At 40.2% G+C, this 18,710-nt stretch overlaps 2 protein-coding genes across 4 annotated transcripts; both read right to left on the reverse strand.

The window, feature by feature from the left end:
- Positions 1 to 201: 201 nt before the first annotated feature.
- TMEM50B (transmembrane protein 50B) lies at positions 202 to 15,903 on the reverse strand. 3 transcript variants are annotated; one of them, XM_028727068.2, is made up of 7 exons: positions 15,829 to 15,903; positions 7,347 to 7,512; positions 5,516 to 5,628; positions 4,618 to 4,685; positions 4,211 to 4,303; positions 2,458 to 2,515; positions 202 to 2,138 (listed from the first exon to the last, which is right to left on the reverse strand). In XM_028727068.2, the coding sequence occupies exons 2-7, from the start codon at positions 7,443 to 7,445 to the stop codon at positions 2,093 to 2,095; spliced, it is 477 nt and encodes a 158-aa protein (XP_028582901.1). In that variant the 5' UTR covers positions 7,446 to 7,512; positions 15,829 to 15,903; the 3' UTR covers positions 202 to 2,092. The 3 variants fall into 3 exon arrangements, with proteins under 3 accessions (XP_028582901.1, XP_028582900.1, XP_077783439.1); XM_028727067.2 differs by lacking the exon at positions 15,829 to 15,903 and adding an exon at positions 11,283 to 11,429; XM_077927313.1 differs by lacking the exons at positions 2,458 to 2,515; positions 15,829 to 15,903 and adding an exon at positions 11,283 to 11,430.
- Positions 13,516 to 16,970, reverse strand: DNAJC28 (DnaJ heat shock protein family (Hsp40) member C28). The gene is made up of 3 exons (XM_028727066.2): positions 16,905 to 16,970; positions 15,829 to 15,901; positions 13,516 to 14,869 (listed from the first exon to the last, which is right to left on the reverse strand). Exon 3 carries the CDS (start codon positions 14,777 to 14,779, stop codon positions 13,658 to 13,660), a length of 1,122 nt encoding a protein of 373 aa, XP_028582899.2. The 5' UTR covers positions 14,780 to 14,869; positions 15,829 to 15,901; positions 16,905 to 16,970; the 3' UTR covers positions 13,516 to 13,657.
- Between the last annotated feature and the right edge of the window lie 1,740 nt (positions 16,971 to 18,710).

Raw genomic sequence — 18,710 nt, forward strand, 5'->3', positions numbered from 1 at the left:
TGCCTATAGAAATAGAGCAATGCGAGGCTCTGCAATGGCCCTGATCTGACTTGGGTCGCTTCACTGACATGAAGATCAACTCGGAGTTCAATTAAAAGCACTTTATCCAGCCTGAGCAGAGAGTCATTATACAACGGATAGAACTATATCTGTTTTTGTGTGAAAGAGAGAATATTACACTGTAGACAGAATACTGAGCAGTTTTAGCATTTGTAAAACAAAATACATTACCAATCTTTATTGGATTTTAATGTATTTACAATAAACAAACAAGATAGTCTAATGTCGTAACAGGACAACTCTTAGCATAGTATTTGCTTCATAGTCTGTCCTGAAAAGGGCTCTGAAGACAAATGAAAATGGTTTCAGAAAATAAACTAACACAGCTGTATTTCCTAGGTGGGGAGAAAAGTCCAAAAGTCTGAAAGTGAAGAATGTTTGGAAAAGGTCATTTTGCAGGGTCTCCAAAAATCAGAATGTAGAGTACCTTTACCTCATCTGATTCTTCTTCATGCCCCTAGACCCTGTCTTGCAAAAATATTTTTAACATGGAGTCCTTGTTACATTTTGCAAATGATGCAGTTTGATATGCTTCTCAGTACACAATTTGGCTTGGGTGAAATAAAATACAGGTAGTTCCAGTTAACATCACAGTACCTTAACATACATATTGTAATTCACTACAATAAAGTTCAGAAAAACATGGAAAATAGATGATAGTCTCATCAGAGAAGCTGATTAGATTCTGGACAAAAGGGAAGAGAAAAAACTAGTGAATTGTGTTTAAATATGCTTTTTCCTTGTATAAAGGTAAAGGTATCCCTGACTGTTAGCTCCAGTCACGGATGACTCTGGGGTTGCGGTGCTGATCTCTCTTTACTGGCCGAGGGAGCCGGCGTACAGCTTCCGGGTCATGTGGCCAGCATGACTAAGCCGCTTCTGGTGAACCAGAGCAGTGCACGGAAACGCAGTTTACCTTCCCGCTGGAGCGGTACCTATTTATCTGCTTGCACAGCATGCTTTTGAACTGCTAGGTGGGCAGGAGCTCACCCCGTCACAGGGATTCGAACCGCCGACCTTCTGATCAGCAAGCCCTAGGCTCAGTGGTTTAGACCACAGTGCCACCCGTGTCCCTTTTTTCCTTGTATAGTAAGCAACAAAACAAGCAGTCCTGTGATGCTTTGAACTTGGGATCGCTCCTTTGTTCTGAATATTGATTGCACAAGCATGTGAAATATCAGTCAGTCTCATGGTAAAATTGGTAATGTCTGACAAGACATTTTCATGGGGGGCTTATGACAACACACCTTAAAAGTTCAAACCTAGAATTCTCCTACAGCTTGTCAAACACATTAATACTTCAGTCTTAAATATTTTTTGCAGTGCATTCACTGAGAAAGGATTGGCCCATTCCATTTTAAGGCATGCTGCACTACCAAATAAATGCTTAAGATCTTTTGTTTTTTTACTCGAATTTTTGCTAAATAGAATTTCCATACATACTTCATGCCTCCTTTGTTCAGTACACATTTTGTAGTATAGCGTAAAACATTCCTTGTAATTGGGAAGTTAGCGCTAGATGAAGTTTCAGCATATGATGCCAGAGTATACTACACTTCCAGATAACGTATTTGTCTACCGGGGGTCATGCATCAATGGCTATTTGGAGATGCCATTCAGATTAATATTCTTTAACTTCACTTTCTGATCACCGAATCAAAATCTCAACTCTTCAAGAAGCTACTACAGCTCATTTGTGCTTAAGAACAGTATATGATCTTGAACAAGCTATGAGCCTTTATCCTAAAACATTATTCACATGTCAGAGCAGAAAAAACCTGCCAAGTGCAATGAAAGTTTAACATTCACTTTTATATTTTACAGATAGTCATAGTATGTACATATTCACATTACTATCCATTCTATGAAAAGATAGCTAACTTTGAGCAGAATATTTAAATCAGTTCACTTTCCAAAAATAAGTAAACATACAAAAGGTGTAATGCAACATCTATTTGGCAAAATATAAAACAGAAATGTAAATTATATTTACATACAAGGCTCGCTAAGCAAGATGAAGAAAAAAGTACTCTTAGGCCCACAGTTCTTCAGTTCTTCCAAATTTGTAGATAAGGGTGCTATGAAAACAAAAGTTTAGATCTGTAAGACAGACATTCTTTCCAATGATGATATGGCAAAATCATCAAAATTCTAGAAGCAGATGGCATGATAACTGGCACTACTATACTGGTGGAGCTGTGAGTATGCCTTATCTATGTCACTTGTGTATTATGATTAATGAACATTACTTGGCTTCTAGTAACATCATTTTTCACAGAGATTTAGAACACCACAATGAACCCTCACACACCCATTTCTATCGTCTGAGTAAATTGTGCAAACCGAAAACATCTGTATCGTTATAACTATTAGACTTTGGAGGCATTAGTTACTTACCTGAAAAATATCAAAGCATTCTGAAAAAACACTGCTAAGCCTGGGTAGACATTAATATCTATAAAATAAAAATGCAATAAATAAGTAAGTATTGAGACAAGTCATCAAAACTTGTCACTACTAAGTTTATCTTGTGCTCATTTAGCTATGAAACAGCATTTTTAAAAGGGGGGGGGGGGAGATGGATCATGATAATTTAGTTCTATCTACAAACAATTAAGACTTGATCTATGGGAGTATGCTATGAAGTCAGACATCCCCCACCCTACTGTAGGTTTCTACACATTCCAGTGTCACCCCAAAACACTGCACTTTGTCACAATAATATTCAGTACTTTGGAAATGCTGCAAGACTGAGGAGGGAGCAAAGTCTCAAGAAGGGGATATTTTGATTGTGTCCTAAGTATGCATATTTCCATAAATAGTCATCATCCAGCTTATTTACATTAGCATATTGAACATTTACAGCTACAGGATAGGACTTGAAACCACATGGGTAGTTTTTTTCTGGCTTCCACGCTTTGACCCTTTGCCCAAATTTAATAGTTCCCCCTTTTTCACTGCCACAGAGTCAAAAACAGTCTGTGGGTAAATGATGGAAAGACATCTGTTGTTTTCCTTCCAGCAGGTGGCAGAAGCCTTTCTGGGTGAAAGGAACCCAGAGAACATTTTTCTTTCGCAGTGTTTGAGAGTTGTGGCTGTTAAGCAGAAGAGGAACAAAGGAGCTTGCAGTTCCCTAAAAAGCTCCCTTGATTCTTTGTAAGAAGCCGATTTATACTCTGTGACTTACAGACATGTGCGTATTTCCATACTGTAGCCATGTTAAGACTGCTGCAGCAAAAACAATATAGAATAAGCAGCAACAACCTGGAGTGCATAGTGTCGACTTTTCAAAAATCTATAGAGGGTGTTGGTACTTTTGTCATGAAACAATGTATTTGTACACCAAGTCAACTGAAGTTTAGTCACGAGTATTAGGCCAGCAGGATCTCTCTCTTCTGTATAGAACCTGATCCTGCATGACTCACAGCAGTAAGAGGAAAAGCTAGGTAAACAGGTTTCTAGGAAATGCCATGAACAAGAAAAGTAACCACATTAACTCTTATCAAGGCCCTGATCAGACCCATTAAGAGTCTCAAGAGCACCTTTCCACCTGAGCTTCACCCGATGCCCTTAAAGATCTAACAGCCTAGACCCCACTTACCTCCAGGAACATCTCTCATACAAACCTTCCCCATCCACCCCAAATCATCCACAGGGAAGCCAACTTTATCATCGACATTCAGCCATTGGACTATTTTTAACATTTACCAATACTTCTAATATACTGCCACCTGCTGCTTTTATTTAGACTGTGCTTATCACCACCTCTTTCTTGTTTTAACATTGTGTCTTTTATTTTATTGTTTTTACATCCAGTAATTCTGCCCTTAAAAATTTCTAACAGAAAATAAGCAGCCAACAAAGCAGCTGGATCAGTCCTACATCATTTCGGATTCTTCAGCAAGTGGAGTGGAAGATGTTGGTCAAAACAGCAGGGGCGTGATCCAGCCAAAGTGAAGCACTTTTAAGTACCACTGTTTTTAAGAAGATAACTACGTATACCTTGATTTGATTTCAAAATAAGATATTTAATTTTATTTCAAAATAAAATAAGGTATTTAATAATGTGATATGTGCATCTCTCTCATTTAACACAAAGGCACTTACAAGTACATTTCTTTCCCCTTGATAAAAAATAAATCATCCTTACTGTGGGTAACATATGCTCCAAAAAGGATCCACATAGAAGCAATAAGTGAGCCGAACATCAACATGAAGCCAATGAAGAGCCAGACACGAGCACCTGCAAGAACACATGAAGTCAAGCATTAGGCTAGGGTAATAATATGCAGAAATAAGGGGGCAGTGGGAAACAGCATCCCTCATCATCCCACTGAAGCTTTCTTCAACTCATAAGATTACTAACATTTTTTAAACATGAGCATGAAAAGATCTGTGCACCATTGACAGTACCACCAGCACCAGTCTAACATCTTGCTTTTTGTGACATGTGCCAGGACAGAAAGTTTTGTTATGTTTTCTTCGCTGCTTGCACAGCCAAGTTTTGAAATGAGGACTGAAGTGTGAATTTATCTGCATAAATAGGAGAATCCTCACCTGTTCTTCCTAAACATCCATCACCATAGCTGTCTCCTCTCACTTGAGCATTTGATACTGCGTTTATCCTGCAACACATAAAAAACAGCCGCTAAAATTACTTTTTTAAGAATTGTGCAAAAGACTAAAAGGCAGCAGGTCCACTAATCTGGATCCACAAAATACTCCCTCTCCAGTTTTAAGTAATAATAATAATAATAATAAATTTTATTTATATCCCGCCCTCCCCAGCCAAAGCCGGGCTCAGGGCGGCTAACAACAATAAAACAGTACAAAAGTACAACACAACACTCTAAAATCATTCATTATAAAATTAATTCAAATCAAGCCACAAGTATTTTCTTTTCTTTCCCAATCTTCCTTTTGAATCCAGATGCTAAACCTGATCAGATAACAAAACCAAAATGCCCAGTATATGCATATTCTCTCAGATACTAGAGTTGTCATATTTGTTTAGTCGTTTATCTACTACAATCCTTAAATCTCTTTTTGACTGTTACCAATGACAGTGTCTGATGAGCAGTACTACAGTGCCAAAAAGTAAAAGAGAGCTGTCACTATACTCTAGTAGAGTGGATACCAAGCATGAGAACAAATTGAGTAGGAAAAGAAATAGAGGGATAGGGGAAAACTGGGTCTCTGAAGATGATGAGAAATACATTTATGTATGCATGGAAACCTTTGTTTTTAGAAAGAAAACCTTGTTTATCCTCATCCCACAAAACAAACAGTAAGCTGTGCATGCACACTTCAACAATTTTAAAGGAGGAGAAATAGTAGTAGAACACAAGAGCAAAAAGAGAAAAGAAAGATGGGGGGGATTATTTTGTAGGTGTACTTTGCCATTTGAGATGAACAACTGCTATTTTTGTATGGACCTATCATTATATGTACTTACATGAAAAAAGCTAGAGTAGAAAACACTCCACAAGTATGGAATGCGTGGTTCATTTGCTCTGGCTTAGGGTAAACTACTGCTGCATCTATCATTATCCACCAACCTGTAAAAAACTGTAAAACACATGATCATTAAACCATGGCAAATATCTACAGAAAGGTCAGCCACATAACTCTGCTGCTTCTCTTCTCCTTCACTCCACAGGCTTTGTAATCATCTGAGTCCCAGCTACCCACTCCAATTAACAGAAACTTCCTAGCACACCCCACCCCACCCCCCGCCCTCCAAAGTGCATTGTTTTAGCTAGGGGCTCATTTCCGTCCCAGACACAAAGACTAGAAGGTACCACTAAAGTATTCATGTGAACATGTACTATAAACCAGATTACCAGATCTACCTGCCATAGATGAGCTCAATATGGAGGCCAAAGTGAAGAACTAAACAGATTCCATATTTACTCAAATGATAAGTAAGGCCACCCAGCCAACTAATTAAGAGGCATCGTATTTTGGTATTGGCTTCTAACTGTAAGATTCAACAGCCGGCTTCATGAAAATAGTGCCCCTCTGCAATAAAGATAAATAAATGGTAGTGCTTTTTGAACTTTTAAGACTGCTTTTCCATTAAAACACACGTACCACAATGTACAATAAACACAATATTAAAACAGCACACAATCATACTCCCTTTACCATATAAACAATATACGAATGCACAACCAACACCTATTTGTTTATTTAAAAACGTGCTTGTTCGTGAATATAGATAAGGCTGGGGAGATGTCTTTCCCTTATACGCTCAATATTTCTGCTAATGATTACCATGAAAAGAGAAGCTGATTTGATTAATAATTTATACTATCTGAATTCATAGTGACTGAAGACATCACTTGAGGGGAAAAATTAAACATTAATCAGGAACGCAGCCGCCTCTTCTAAAACATTTACAAAGTGTGCCTGAAATAAAGCCAAAGTAACCATCAATGCAAATGTGCTTATCTAACAAATCTTGTTCTCAGTACTCCAGTTGTATGGGCAGGAAGAATTTGCTGCTAGCTCTTAAGACAAGAAAACCAATAGCTCCCCACTTTGCAATTCCTACCACACTCAGAGCATTTTCTGGCAAGGTAAGAATGCTAACAGCAACATCCTTGCCTTAACCAACATAGCAAGTGTTGTGGCTCCTCTCAAGTAGGCATAGTTGTGTTGGTAGGGGTATATGCCTAGCATGCAAAATGGGTGTACACAAAACACATGTTCAAGAGATAGACAACTAACAGTGCAATTCCAAGCTTGTTTTTTCAGAATCCCTCTCAGTTGAATGGAACTTAACGGTAGGCAAATATCCAGCACTGCAGCCTGGTGGCAGGCACGGCCAGCCCTGATGGTGAAAGTGGCCATTAACGTCCACATGCCCAACACTCAGATCCACCCCCTGCCCGTCCCCACTCACACATATTCTCCCTGCTGCCCAGCCACCAGCAGGGGTACATATATTGTTGGACTACACTGGGAATGCTAGAGGTGATGTTACAGCCCCTCCTGTTTCTAGTGTACAGAAGACAGTCGCTCCCACATGGGACAAGAATCTTTTCTCTGCCAGGCAGCTGATGGCTGATTAGCAGGCTCTCCCAGACTTGGGAGGGTTTCATGGGATGCCCACCTGTGATTTAGCACAAGAACTCACAAGTTGGCTTTCAATACAAACAAAGCAACGGAGCAAACATCCTGTAAATGTGACCAGAATTATTTTTACCATCAAGTGAGGCACTGGCAAATCTGATGTACTCCCAACAGACCAGTTGGCATATTGCATTTGTATTAAGACTTACCAGAATCCCAGCTACCACAGAAGCAACTGTATTTCTTCTTTCACTCCAATCAATACACTCACATTCAGGCCACCGGAAATTGTCTAGGAAACCTGCCATTTCTCAAGTTCAGGATGTCTCTTTTACATGTGTTATTTACATTAGATTTTCATGAATCTTCCAAGCCCTAAATAAAAAAAAAGGGAGGGGGGAGAGAGAAACCAAAAGATCAGTGTATTATTTATTTACTTATTTAGTCTAGTTGTAGCCATTACAAAAGATAAGATCAGCGGGGCTACATTCATGCTTTGTCCTGGATAAGGCTGAAAAGGGTCTTAAAACTAACTGAACTGTGGGTGAGATTTATGTTCCTTCTATTTCTTGGAATTTAGAAAAAAGCAAAAACTTAGGAACATAAAGTTTTATGTTTATGTCGGGCAGAATTGCTGGAGGCAGGCAGGGGGGCAACTTAAGAGACAGTGGCTTAAGGCTTTCTTGCAAGCTCACAGAAGAGGAGAGATTTCATCTGGGGACTCCCTGGCTCACAGATCTCACACAGCTAATACTAGCTCTGAACTCCTTTGAGAAAGAGCAGGATAGAAATATAAAATATATCAGCAACTTTTTCTTAGGAGATGATAAGAGTACACTACCCAACACATAAAAGTAGGACAATAAAGAGATACTTAAGGCTGAACTGTTATATTCCACAGCTATATCAAGTGTAGCACTTCACTTAAAAAAAAAAATCTTAGTGCACGCTTACCTGGGAGCTCCACAGAACATAGTGGGGCTAACTGATAAACATGCAAAGGACTGCAATATAAGAGATTCAGTACTATACAGAATCAAAAAGGCAGTGGAAACCTGTACTCTAGTTAAGTCCTCAGCAAGCAATCTTAATTTCTCTGCTCTTTTTTCAATTGTAAATTATTCATAAGTATTAGGCATTTAGTCGATCTATTAAAAGTTGATGCTTGCCATCTAAGCATGCTAATACTTAAAAAAAGCAAACAAAATAAGGAGGAACACTTTTTAAACTTAAAAAGCCCCCTCCATTAAAAAAAAAATGGCATTCCCTCTTCTTATAGGATTATGTGTGGTGCAACATGTATACCCTTAAAAAAAAAAGTATGCTTCTGGAAAGAGGCAGACAATGAAAAGAGGTTTATATGACAGGCCTAAAATGTGTTCACTGGTCTAAAAGGATGCAAAACTAGGAAATGAAAATGCCTTTGAAAAACAAGAAGCACTTATTGTGTATTAGCCACCACAACCCCCCAATTTTTGTCTAATGCAGCACAAACTAGGGTGGGGCAGAACAGTCCCATGCTTTCTTAGGAGGTAATATAGCTTCATGCTTTGAAAACCACAGCTCAAGCCTATCGGTATTCAAATTCAAATTACTCCTGTACCGATCAGGGGTATCCCAAGCCATTCGATAAATATTTCTCACTGAGGGATTTCAGCTAACACAGGATTCAAAGCAGACTCCTATATTGTTGGTTTCTGCCTATGAAGAGCATTATCTATGAAGATAATGCCCAACTCCACATGCCTTGTAACACATTGAGAGGTTGTAATTACAGAACAAGAAAGAATCAGAAGATCATCAAACCCAAACTACAGGCTTGAGACAGCATCACCCACAAAGCAAAGTATCAAAGACTGATCCTCATAGTCCATAACAATGTTATAACAAACACCAGGAGTGAAGAGGTAAGCCACAGCAAATATGGCACTCCACTCCAACCTTTGTGCTACATGCATTATCCTAGGCCTCCACTCCAACCTTGGTGCTATACTCGTTTATCAAGAATGTATTTATCAAGAATGAAAAACACATCCCCACAATCTCCATTAACTGAAACACTAAAACCTACTGTAGACATCCTGAGTTAGGCTACCAAAGAGTGTTGAAAACATGGCAAGGATAATTACAAAGACTTATAGAGCAAAATGTATACTTATAGAGCGAAACCCAATTAGGCAACATAGCCAAATTCTATGGAATAGCTCTCCAGATTTCCCTCCACAGGCACTTTAGTAAAAACAGTAGAATGTGAATATACCTGTGGTCAGCATCTCATAATGAAGATGACTCTCACCATCCATCCATCTCTAATCAATGTATCCAGTAAGCCTTTCTCAAAAACTCACTTAAAACAGGCTTACAATACATGTCAATCATTCAGCAATTAGATCATCAACTGATGATGGAAGACAGCCACTGAAGATCAGAAATTGCAAACAAAAGGCATTATGTAGCCAAAGGTATGCATTTCAAGGTTACAATCCTATGCATGTTTCTACTGAACTTTTAGGGACCCATTTTCTGAATAAACAACTTGCAGGACTGGGCTGCAAATTTCATTTAATTCAAATGGGGCGTGGGAATTAACCATATAAAGATGCTTTAAAAATAACCTCATTGAACTCAATTAGATTGAAGTGCTTAAATGTTGTTTTGACTGTATATTCCATATTTGACTTTCTTCAAATTGTTTTATTGATGTTTTAATATTCTGTAAACTGCTTTGAGATTTTTTTTAAAAAAATAAAGCAGTATAGAAATGAAATTAATAATAATAATAGTAATAATAATAAAAAACAATTTTCAATAAAAACAGTTCACATATTCCATTGCAAGTCATAAAGAAGTGCTTTAATGATATATATATGCATGTGTGAATCATTAGTTAAGCTGTACACCTGCTAACTTTTACTTCCACCGCTTTTGGCTGCTTTAAAAACACAAGCTTACAAGGCGAATTTAAGAAGTTTAAAGAAGTGAACCTTTAAATTATTCCAAAAGCACTGATGGTGACTGCCTTCCTTTAGAACTCAGCCCAGTCAACCCCCAACATCTAGCAAATAAGCAAAGCTCTCTTTGCTGCTTGTGTTACATTGCCCCAAACAGCAACCTGACATCCAACCCATCCACTTAAAACATGGTCCATCAGTGAATCCTCATACCACCGCTGATTAAATCCCTGCATTTCAAACATTGGTTTGAAACATTTAAAAGGGAGAAGGGGTGGGGGAAGTTTTAAAGAAATTCCAGTACATGTTATTAAGGCTTCATTCAGCTGATAATTTTTGCCCCTCGTATGAATACAGAAAAGCTTTCGTCACCATCTCAGGGCATGGTCCCACAAGTGGAACCGGTTTCAGGAGATTCAAAGATAATGTGCAAGGTAATCGCGTCTGTAATTTAGTTGAAAGCTCTGTGGATGCACACCTATGAGCGGAGATCGCATCCCCAGCTATTCCCACGAACTACTTTAAACTAAAGAAAAAAAAAAGGGGGGGGAGTCACATACGTGCGAGCAGACGAAGCCAGAAATGCATCAATGCATCAAGAAGCTTGGCGAGCGAAAGTAAAAGGGGAGTATAAACCCCGCTTTGCAGGGGGTGGGAAGGAAATATACAATTAGATGCGTCTGTTCTTGGTGGATAATAGACTCAGTGATGTAGTGAAGTAATTTCAGACTCTGGACCCAGCCCACCCCCCTCTTTAGATATTTATGCTTCCCTCAAAGTGTGGCAAGGAGGCAAGAAACTTTTCGGCCTCCTTCCCTTTCCCCTTCCTTCCTCTTGACATTAAGGAAGGTCAATCGACCAGCAGCCGAGCGCCGGGCTCCCTGCCGCCCCGACCCCACGCCCGCCCCGACCCCCTATGGGTGGGAAATAACGTCCCTCCTGAAACGAAAAAAGTGAGGGAGCGGCCCTCGGAGAAGAGAGGCCCCAAAGAAGGAGGGGCCGTGCCCCTAAAAGGCGTGACGGGGCCAGTCTTTCTCCAGGCCGAGGAAGAGCCACCTTCACAAGGGGCTTGTTTTGAATTACGGAGGTGTGAGGGAGGGGGGGGAGGAAATATTCGCCCAGGAGTCTCGTTATCCCCTCAGAAAAAAGGGGTGGGGAAAAAAGGGCCGCAACCGCCGCGCGAGACCCCCTCACCTGGAAGACCCCCCGCTCCGCTCCATCCGCGGCCGTCACCCGGCTTGCTCTGCCGGCCGGAGGCGTGGGGAGAAGTCGCGGGGAGTTCAGCCAATCCACCTCCGGAGCTCCTCCGTCACAACGCTCGGCAGGGAGCGCTGTGATTGGGCCGCCAAACGCCGCGCGAGGCTTGCCGGTTGGCAAGGGGGACTCGCGATAGGCTCTCGAGCGCTGTCGCCCCCGCTCAGTTCCCGCCTCCCGCCTCCCTCCTCCTCGCGAGCTGTTAGCAAAAGAGCTCCTCCCGCGAGGGCGAGGAGGGCAGGTGGCTGCCGCCGCCGGAGCGGTTTCGCCGCCTCCAGGATCAGGGCGCGGCGGTGCAGAGGGAGCTCGCGGTATAGGCTCGCCCAAGGCCTCAGCGCGCGCAACCTCGTCGACTTCGGAGTTTTTTTATCCCCTCGTAATTTTTGAACCAGGTGTCTTTCAGTAAAGCTGAACGTTGAGAAATAAGGGAGAGAAAAGAAAAGTGCTTCTTAGCACAGGGCGAAGGAAACTGTGGAACTCGCTGCCACAAGATTTTTTTAGGCGCGGCGGGGGGAGGCAGAGGCCTACCTAGGCTCCCTTGCGCCCTTGGCAAGGAGCTGTAAGGTGGGCAGGATCCTAGCTATATGGGGTGGGCGTGGACTACACGGCCTATTGAGGTCTTCAAAATGAGTGTAGTTAAAACACGTTTCCCATATTCATTTCCATCGATACTGCTTCTTTTCTGCAGACTTCAAATGATATTGACAGCGTGTGTGCTAATAATTTTTTATTCCCTCTAAACTAGAGCTGGAGAACCTGTGCCCCTCCATACAGTTTTGGACTTTCAACTCCCCTTATCCTTGACCTTTTGCCATGCTGGCTGGGGCTGATGGGACCAGCAGCCTCTTGTTCTTAGATGTTTTTACACTTTGCCTCTACTACCTTATTCTTTTAATTATACTGCTCTGCTGATTTGTTTTTTGCTGTCATGGTCTCCTTTGGGAAGAAGGGTTGGCTAGGCATTTAATGAAGACATACACACACACACACACATGTGAAGAGCCACAAGTTTACTAAACAGGCAACCCTGATTAGGGAAGTTTTTAATGTTTGATGCTTTATTTTTTAATATTCTGCTGGGAGTCGCCCAGAGTGGCAGGAAAAACCTAGCCAGATGGGCGGGGTATAAATAATAAATTATTATTATTACCATCTCAGATCTAAACATCAGAGCCTTCCTCAATCCAATATCCTCCCACTGTTTTAGACTGTAACTCCCATCAGTAACAGCCAATGGCAGGGGATGATGGGAAAGATAACCCAAAACTTTTGGAGAGCACCAGGTTGGGAAAGGCTGCTAAGATCCTTCATAGTGCCTTGCCACACAGTGTTTTACACAATAACCTTATAATTGTTACTCAGCTGTTGAACAGGTTGTTTTGTTAGTTGCTATGCCTATTTTCCCTGGAGGATGTATGCCCTGCCTTCCCAGTTGTCATATGCACTGATTTTTTATTCACCTTTGTTCACATTTTCCTCCAGGCTGGTTAAGCATAGCTGCCATAGGCATCTTATTCATATTTTGAGGTGTGCTGTTTACTAAAGCATACAAATAGATCTGATATCATAACCATCAGCTCCTATTAAATATTTTATTATAATAATATTTTACTACCCAGGCTAGCCAAACTACATGTAAACATTTAGTACATTTAGTGTTCTGGACCCAATACAATGGAACTCCACCCTACCTGGGCTAGGATGGGTGGTATTCAGCTAAGCTTTACTCAAAGCAAACCCATTGAAATTAACTGGTCTAACTTAGTCATATTCATTAATTGCACTAAAAGCTCGAAAAGAAAGCAATATTGTCATCATTGGAGAAATCCAGAAACATACATTTTTAAAATACTGAGGCCAAGTTTTCACTTTTTCTCACCTTGCAGTTGAAAGCAACAAATGTGGAACAACAGCAGGAACCATTAAATAATATGCAACAGTTGTGTCAGACAGAATTTGCAAACTCATTATGTTCTCAACTGCCTTCACTTACAAGTCACAAAATGAGTGGAAAAGGAATATCATTTTTTGCCTTTTGCTTCAAGAACAAAAACTTGTCTGTTTTTCCTTCCATTTTTAAATGTCCTAATTTGCAAATGTAATCTAACATTTTATTTTTCTAAAATTTAATTCAACACACCCAAAAATAAAGGAATGCCAACCAAAACAATGCTGGCAGGTATAAATGTGTTTATTTGTTCCTACACTTCTACAACACTGTTAAGACAGTAAACAGAAAAATGTAATGTCTTCTGGAAGTAATATGAATCTTAGTGTACATTTAGTAGCTAAACCACATGGCTATCAGCGTAATCTTATTTCAAAATAAGATTCATCCATTTAAAAAAACTGGCTTTAATGTCAGATGATCTGCTACTTTCATTTTCTGTTTTCTTTGTCTCCTTTTCAGAATTCCTTTTCATCTGGCTTTTGCAGCTCTCCTGTGCACGTGAAATTTCTTTGCCAGCATTAAAATGTACCATCTGCCTGCTAAGAATAGGAACAACCAAGTTGAAATCATTAATTCTTTTGTTTAGTGCCTGGATTCTTTCAGTAAACTGTTCACAAGATTCCTTCCATTGTTTCTCTTTTTGTGGTGTCATTGGCTCACCCAGTTTATTCCTAGAAGCAATCATATCCTTCCTCAGTTTTTCAATTGTTTCCCGTATTTCTTTCTGTATGAGAATCCACTCTGGTTGGTATCCGTTGTCTATCAGAATACGGTTCAGGTTGTGAGTCATAGGATCAATATGTGGACAGTCTGAAAATTTTTGCAATGGCTTTCCTTTACCACTAAGGTTCTCAAAGTCCCCTTTTGCCATAGATTCTTGAATGAGGTCTTCAACCAACCGTTCGATCGCTTGAGTGATTTTTGCCTTCTTACTTTGCCTTACATCTTTAGCTAACATAGCCTCACTCATTACTAGTTCGCGCTCCATTTTCTGCTTTCGGTATTCCATGACCTGTTCAGAAGCCCGATCAACTCTAAATTGCATATACTGTCTCTGTCTCTGACTTGGAGTTCCAAAACCTACACCCTCAAAACTTAAATACTGTCTGTGTTGTGGTGTTTTAGATTTGAATTTATCTTCCTCATCCTCCTCATTGTTTTCACTTGATTTCATTTTCTTGGTCATATAGTTAAGCACAACTCTATATGCTTCTTCTATTTGCACAAAAGTTGCAGAATCTGCTGTAGCAGATCCACTGTCTGGGTGATATTGCTTAGCAAGGTCTCGAAAGGAATTTCTGACATCATCCAGTGAACAGCCTTCCTGAAGGTTAAGCAGCCTGTAAGAGTCTTTGATGTTTTTAGGTCTGAGATCTGACAGCAGTCTATGGTGATAGATAAAATGATGTAGAAATGGTTTGTCTTTCTTTGGAACCAATGCTGAGCACATCCAGACACGGCACTGTATTTTTCTCAGCATCATCATACAGTGCCACTTCTGAGCTCTTCAATGCAGCTTTTGTATAAACCATCTAACTGCAAATCTGAACAAGTTCAGATGGAACTGAGCTCTTTTCTGTGAGATAATATTAGAAAAGAGAAGTTAATTAAGACATACAAATACATGCACATGTTTTGGAACCCGGGCTGCAATCTTAAGCAGCAAGCTCCATTAAGTTTAGTTCGGTTTAAGTCTGGGTAAATATACATAGGATTGTTTTGCAAGCCTTTGTGCTTTGTGTATTACATTTTATAACCATGTTTGGAACTTCCACGGTAACAATGGAATTTGAACATTTTTGAAGCTATGCTGATTGGCCTGCTGTGTGCTAGTGTAAGAGGAATCACTTTCATAATGAACTCAAGTTATGAGTGATGAAAGAAACCGAGCCAAAACAGGATCACTGAGAAACAAGAGGGAAGAAGCAGCATGCTCAAAAGAACCCCAAGATTTTTGGAAGTTAAACCATCCCCCCAAAAGGGCGCACCCCCACAAAAAATGGCTCAGTGAGGAGTTAGCATAACTCACATTGTTATTGGTATGCATATGCATTTCTACAATGCTCAGTAGCTACAAAAAATTAAAAAAGTAACATAGTAAAAGGCCCTGCTTGAGTTCTTTACATCTTATGCAGTACCTTGGAGTGGAACATAGCTTGCTGGCAGGAACCTGAACAGGAACACTTCTGCGAGGATGTGCGAAGATACACAGCAACTTTTTGTTGCAAATCTCACTTGTACTGTATATATAATGTTACAGATGGGTTTTCCTCCAAACATTCAATTTTCATTTTTGTTTAGTAATTTGTAAAGGTACAATCTACCTATGTGTAGGTATCACAAAATTTCAATTTAACTGGCAATTTACCAGGATTTTAATCAACTAAACAAACATGTAATCAGGTCAGCTACATACAGGTAATTCCACTTCAAGCAGCCTAAGCCCATTCATGCAATTACAGCAGGAAACGTGTTATTCCATGTGCAATTATGAAATGCTCTTTATCGGAAAGCAAAAATCTACTAGCATGTTACCTTCCATTCTTCCAGAAGCATGGTTATTCTGCATGTCTTGAACACGCTAAAATCTCCCACCAGCTTTTTTAGACTGTTGAAAAATGAAAATCCCTATCAAAAATGATATCAAATGTAAATCATCAGTTAAGATGAGTAGCCGGTGCATCATTTAAAGCACTTACATATATTTTGTTATACCAATGCATTGAACAGTGTTTTCTTTGTATTACCCATCCTGGCCATTTTCTAAATTTATTAAGGACAATCTCCGGCCCCATGTGTACCATTTGAAGCAGTATGATACCACCTTAAACAGCCATGTCTTGCCTCAAAGAATCGGGAGAGCTGTAGCTTAAGGGTTAAGGGTGCTGAAAGTTGTCGGGAGACCCTTATTTCCATCACAGAGCTACAATTCCCAGAGTTCACCCAACACCTCTCAGCACCCTAAGCAAACTATGTCTCCCAGGGGAAGCCATGACTAAAGTGCCATGATACTGCTTTAAATGTAGAGGGTGGACAGGGCCTCAGCAGTTCAGTGGGGCTTACTCTTAAGCAGATACAGGATAATTCTTCAAGCATGGAGACATGCACAACCATGTCAGAAAATGTTAGTTAAGCCTTTCCCGCAGTTCAAAATGGTTTTTAAATAGGGCTGATATATTTGCTGTATATATATTCCACTTCCCCACCCAGCCTTTTGCAAAAGTAACAGCGGCTCTCTCTCTTATCATCATAACTCTTAATAACATTCCAAGGTTAAAACTATAACTATTCTGTAAATGTCTGTATCTCAGATTGGATACATAACTATATTTATAGTCCCCCTTTTTTGACAGACTTTGTAAATTCGTTTACATCTGTATGACTGCTTCTGTTCTATATTGTTTAAAAACAAATAAAAATGATATACAATAAATAAAATGGATTGTTTTTAAAACGGAGGTTGCATTAAAATATTATTTCCCCCCTTTTTTTCCCTTGGACAGAGTGAAATAACAGGAGCCTGGATGTCACCAGCAGCCCAAGCTACCCATCCGTCCTGCCAAGCCCTCCACTCGCCTTCTTTGCCCCTGCCCCACTCCCGCCCACTTCACCTTCTCTTTGCCCTTCCATCCAGCCACCTCTCTCGCGCCTGCTGCGTTTTATGTATTTATCATTGTGCCCTTTAACGAACGGCCTTCCCCTCCTAACGCCTCCGCTGCCCTAGACCAAGGTCCACGCGCTGCTCGTTGTGCCGCTTGGGATTGTGGGAGACGTAGTTCCTGTAAAGGCGGCGTTTGCGTCATCCGCTCTCTTTGCAAAGGAGAGGAAGGTGGAGCCTGTTTCGTGCGGCAGACTTGCTAAAAAGGAGATGAAAGCAGGGCGGAAGTAGATCTGCATCTAGAATTACAGCTGCAGGCTTTCCTTTCTTCTCTTTTTCCCTGTGTGACTGGGCTGAGATTCATTTTTAATTGTACATTTTTGGTACTTAAACCGTGGCTCCTTTGTGCACATAAAATGTTGGTGATGCTTGTCATAGTTGTCGTCATACCCGTCTGAGGCAGGTTGATGTTGCTCGCCGTTTGCACCTACAGTTTTAGATAATTTACACGTTAGCGATCTCTGTAATGTAATCTGGGTTTTCCGCCTAAAACGGCTAATCGGTTTTCGTTGCAAGGACTCAGCTGTGGATTACGTGTTCAGCAATGAGTACCTCTGAGCATGCACAGAGTGCTAGTAAACATAGCCAATCTGCGATTTGTAAATCCATGGACGCTCAGTGGTTTCTTATTTCTGCCCTTGTTTCTTGAAACATCTGCACTTGTGTGGAGAAACAACAGTCTAAATGTATATACTTGCAGTACATTTGCACATCAAAAACAGATGGACTCTAACATATGATATCACTTCAGGTTGCTAATCTCTTTAGTGAATATGGGTTGCAGATGATCCATGAGTGATGTGAATGTGTCAGAAGAATATATTTAAAAAGATTTTTGTCTTGTAAACCTTGTGAAACATCAGACTGTCCAATATGTCTTTGAAATGATTAATAGAACTTTAGTCGTTCACCAAGATCTAATTCTGGAGACATAAGCAACTGTCAAACTGGGAGCGGCAAGTTTGCTCTATTTGGTCAGGAAATTCAGGATGACAAAGAAAATGTTATTGTGAAGGAGCACAAAAAGTTTCAGAAATGCTTCTAGCACCCAAAAGAACCTGACTCCTGAAATATTTCTAAACAATCATATTTTAGAGTAATAAATCAAGTGTCTTTAGTAAGATTTTGTTTTTTAAATTAATATTATATGCTTTATACTATTACAGTGGTACCTCGGGTTAAGTACTTAATTCGTTCTGGAGGTCCGTTCTTAACCTGAAACTGTTCTTAACCTGAGGTACCACTTTAGCTAATGGGGCCTCCTGCTGCAGCCGCGCCGCCGGAGCACGATTTCTGTTCTCATCCTGAAGCAAAGTTCTTAACCTGAAGCACTTTTTCTGGGTTAGCAGAGTCTGTAACCTGAAGCGTATGTAACCTGAGGTACCACTGTATTAGGTTTTAAAATTGTACTGTGATGTATTATAAATAATTTTGTGAAGCTTATGCTTAAGAAAGTCTAAAACCATTTAAATAAAAATTTTAAATGAATAATGACTAGAGCTTACTCTCAAACTGTACCTTGTTGGCTAACAAAATTTGACTGCCTCTTGCATTTTGAATATAGATCTTGCAGTCTTGTAGTCTGTGTTGAACCATTACATTCTGATTTAGATCCCTGACAAGTTGGGCTCTTTCCTGATTTCTGATGGTTTTCTTATACAGTATAGCAACATAGCTTCCCCCACCCCCTCAAAAAATGGTTTGTTCATTATTTCTTTCTCATACCAGACACATGTACTTTAAACCAGTCAGTTATTTG

This window comes from Podarcis muralis, chromosome 4, assembly GCF_964188315.1.
Source record: "Podarcis muralis chromosome 4, rPodMur119.hap1.1, whole genome shotgun sequence".
NCBI classification, from domain to species: domain Eukaryota; kingdom Metazoa; phylum Chordata; class Lepidosauria; order Squamata; family Lacertidae; genus Podarcis; species Podarcis muralis.

Bases quoted from the DNA above. Each gene is read 5' to 3' on its own strand.
- DNAJC28 (XM_028727066.2), bottom strand. From the start codon at position 14,779: ATGATGATGCTGAGAAAAATACAGTGCCGTGTCTGGATGTGCTCAGCA.
- TMEM50B (XM_028727068.2), bottom strand. From the start codon at position 7,445: ATGGCAGGTTTCCTAGACAATTTCCGGTGGCCTGAATGTGAGTGTATT. The intron at 5,629-7,346 runs GTAAGTCTTAAT...TGTGTTTTACAG, and splicing joins CTGTGGTAGCTGGGATTCTG to TTTTTTACAGGTTGGTGGAT. The intron at 4,686-5,515 runs GTAAGTACATAT...TATGTGTTGCAG, and splicing joins TCTACTCTAGCTTTTTTCAT to GATAAACGCAGTATCAAATG.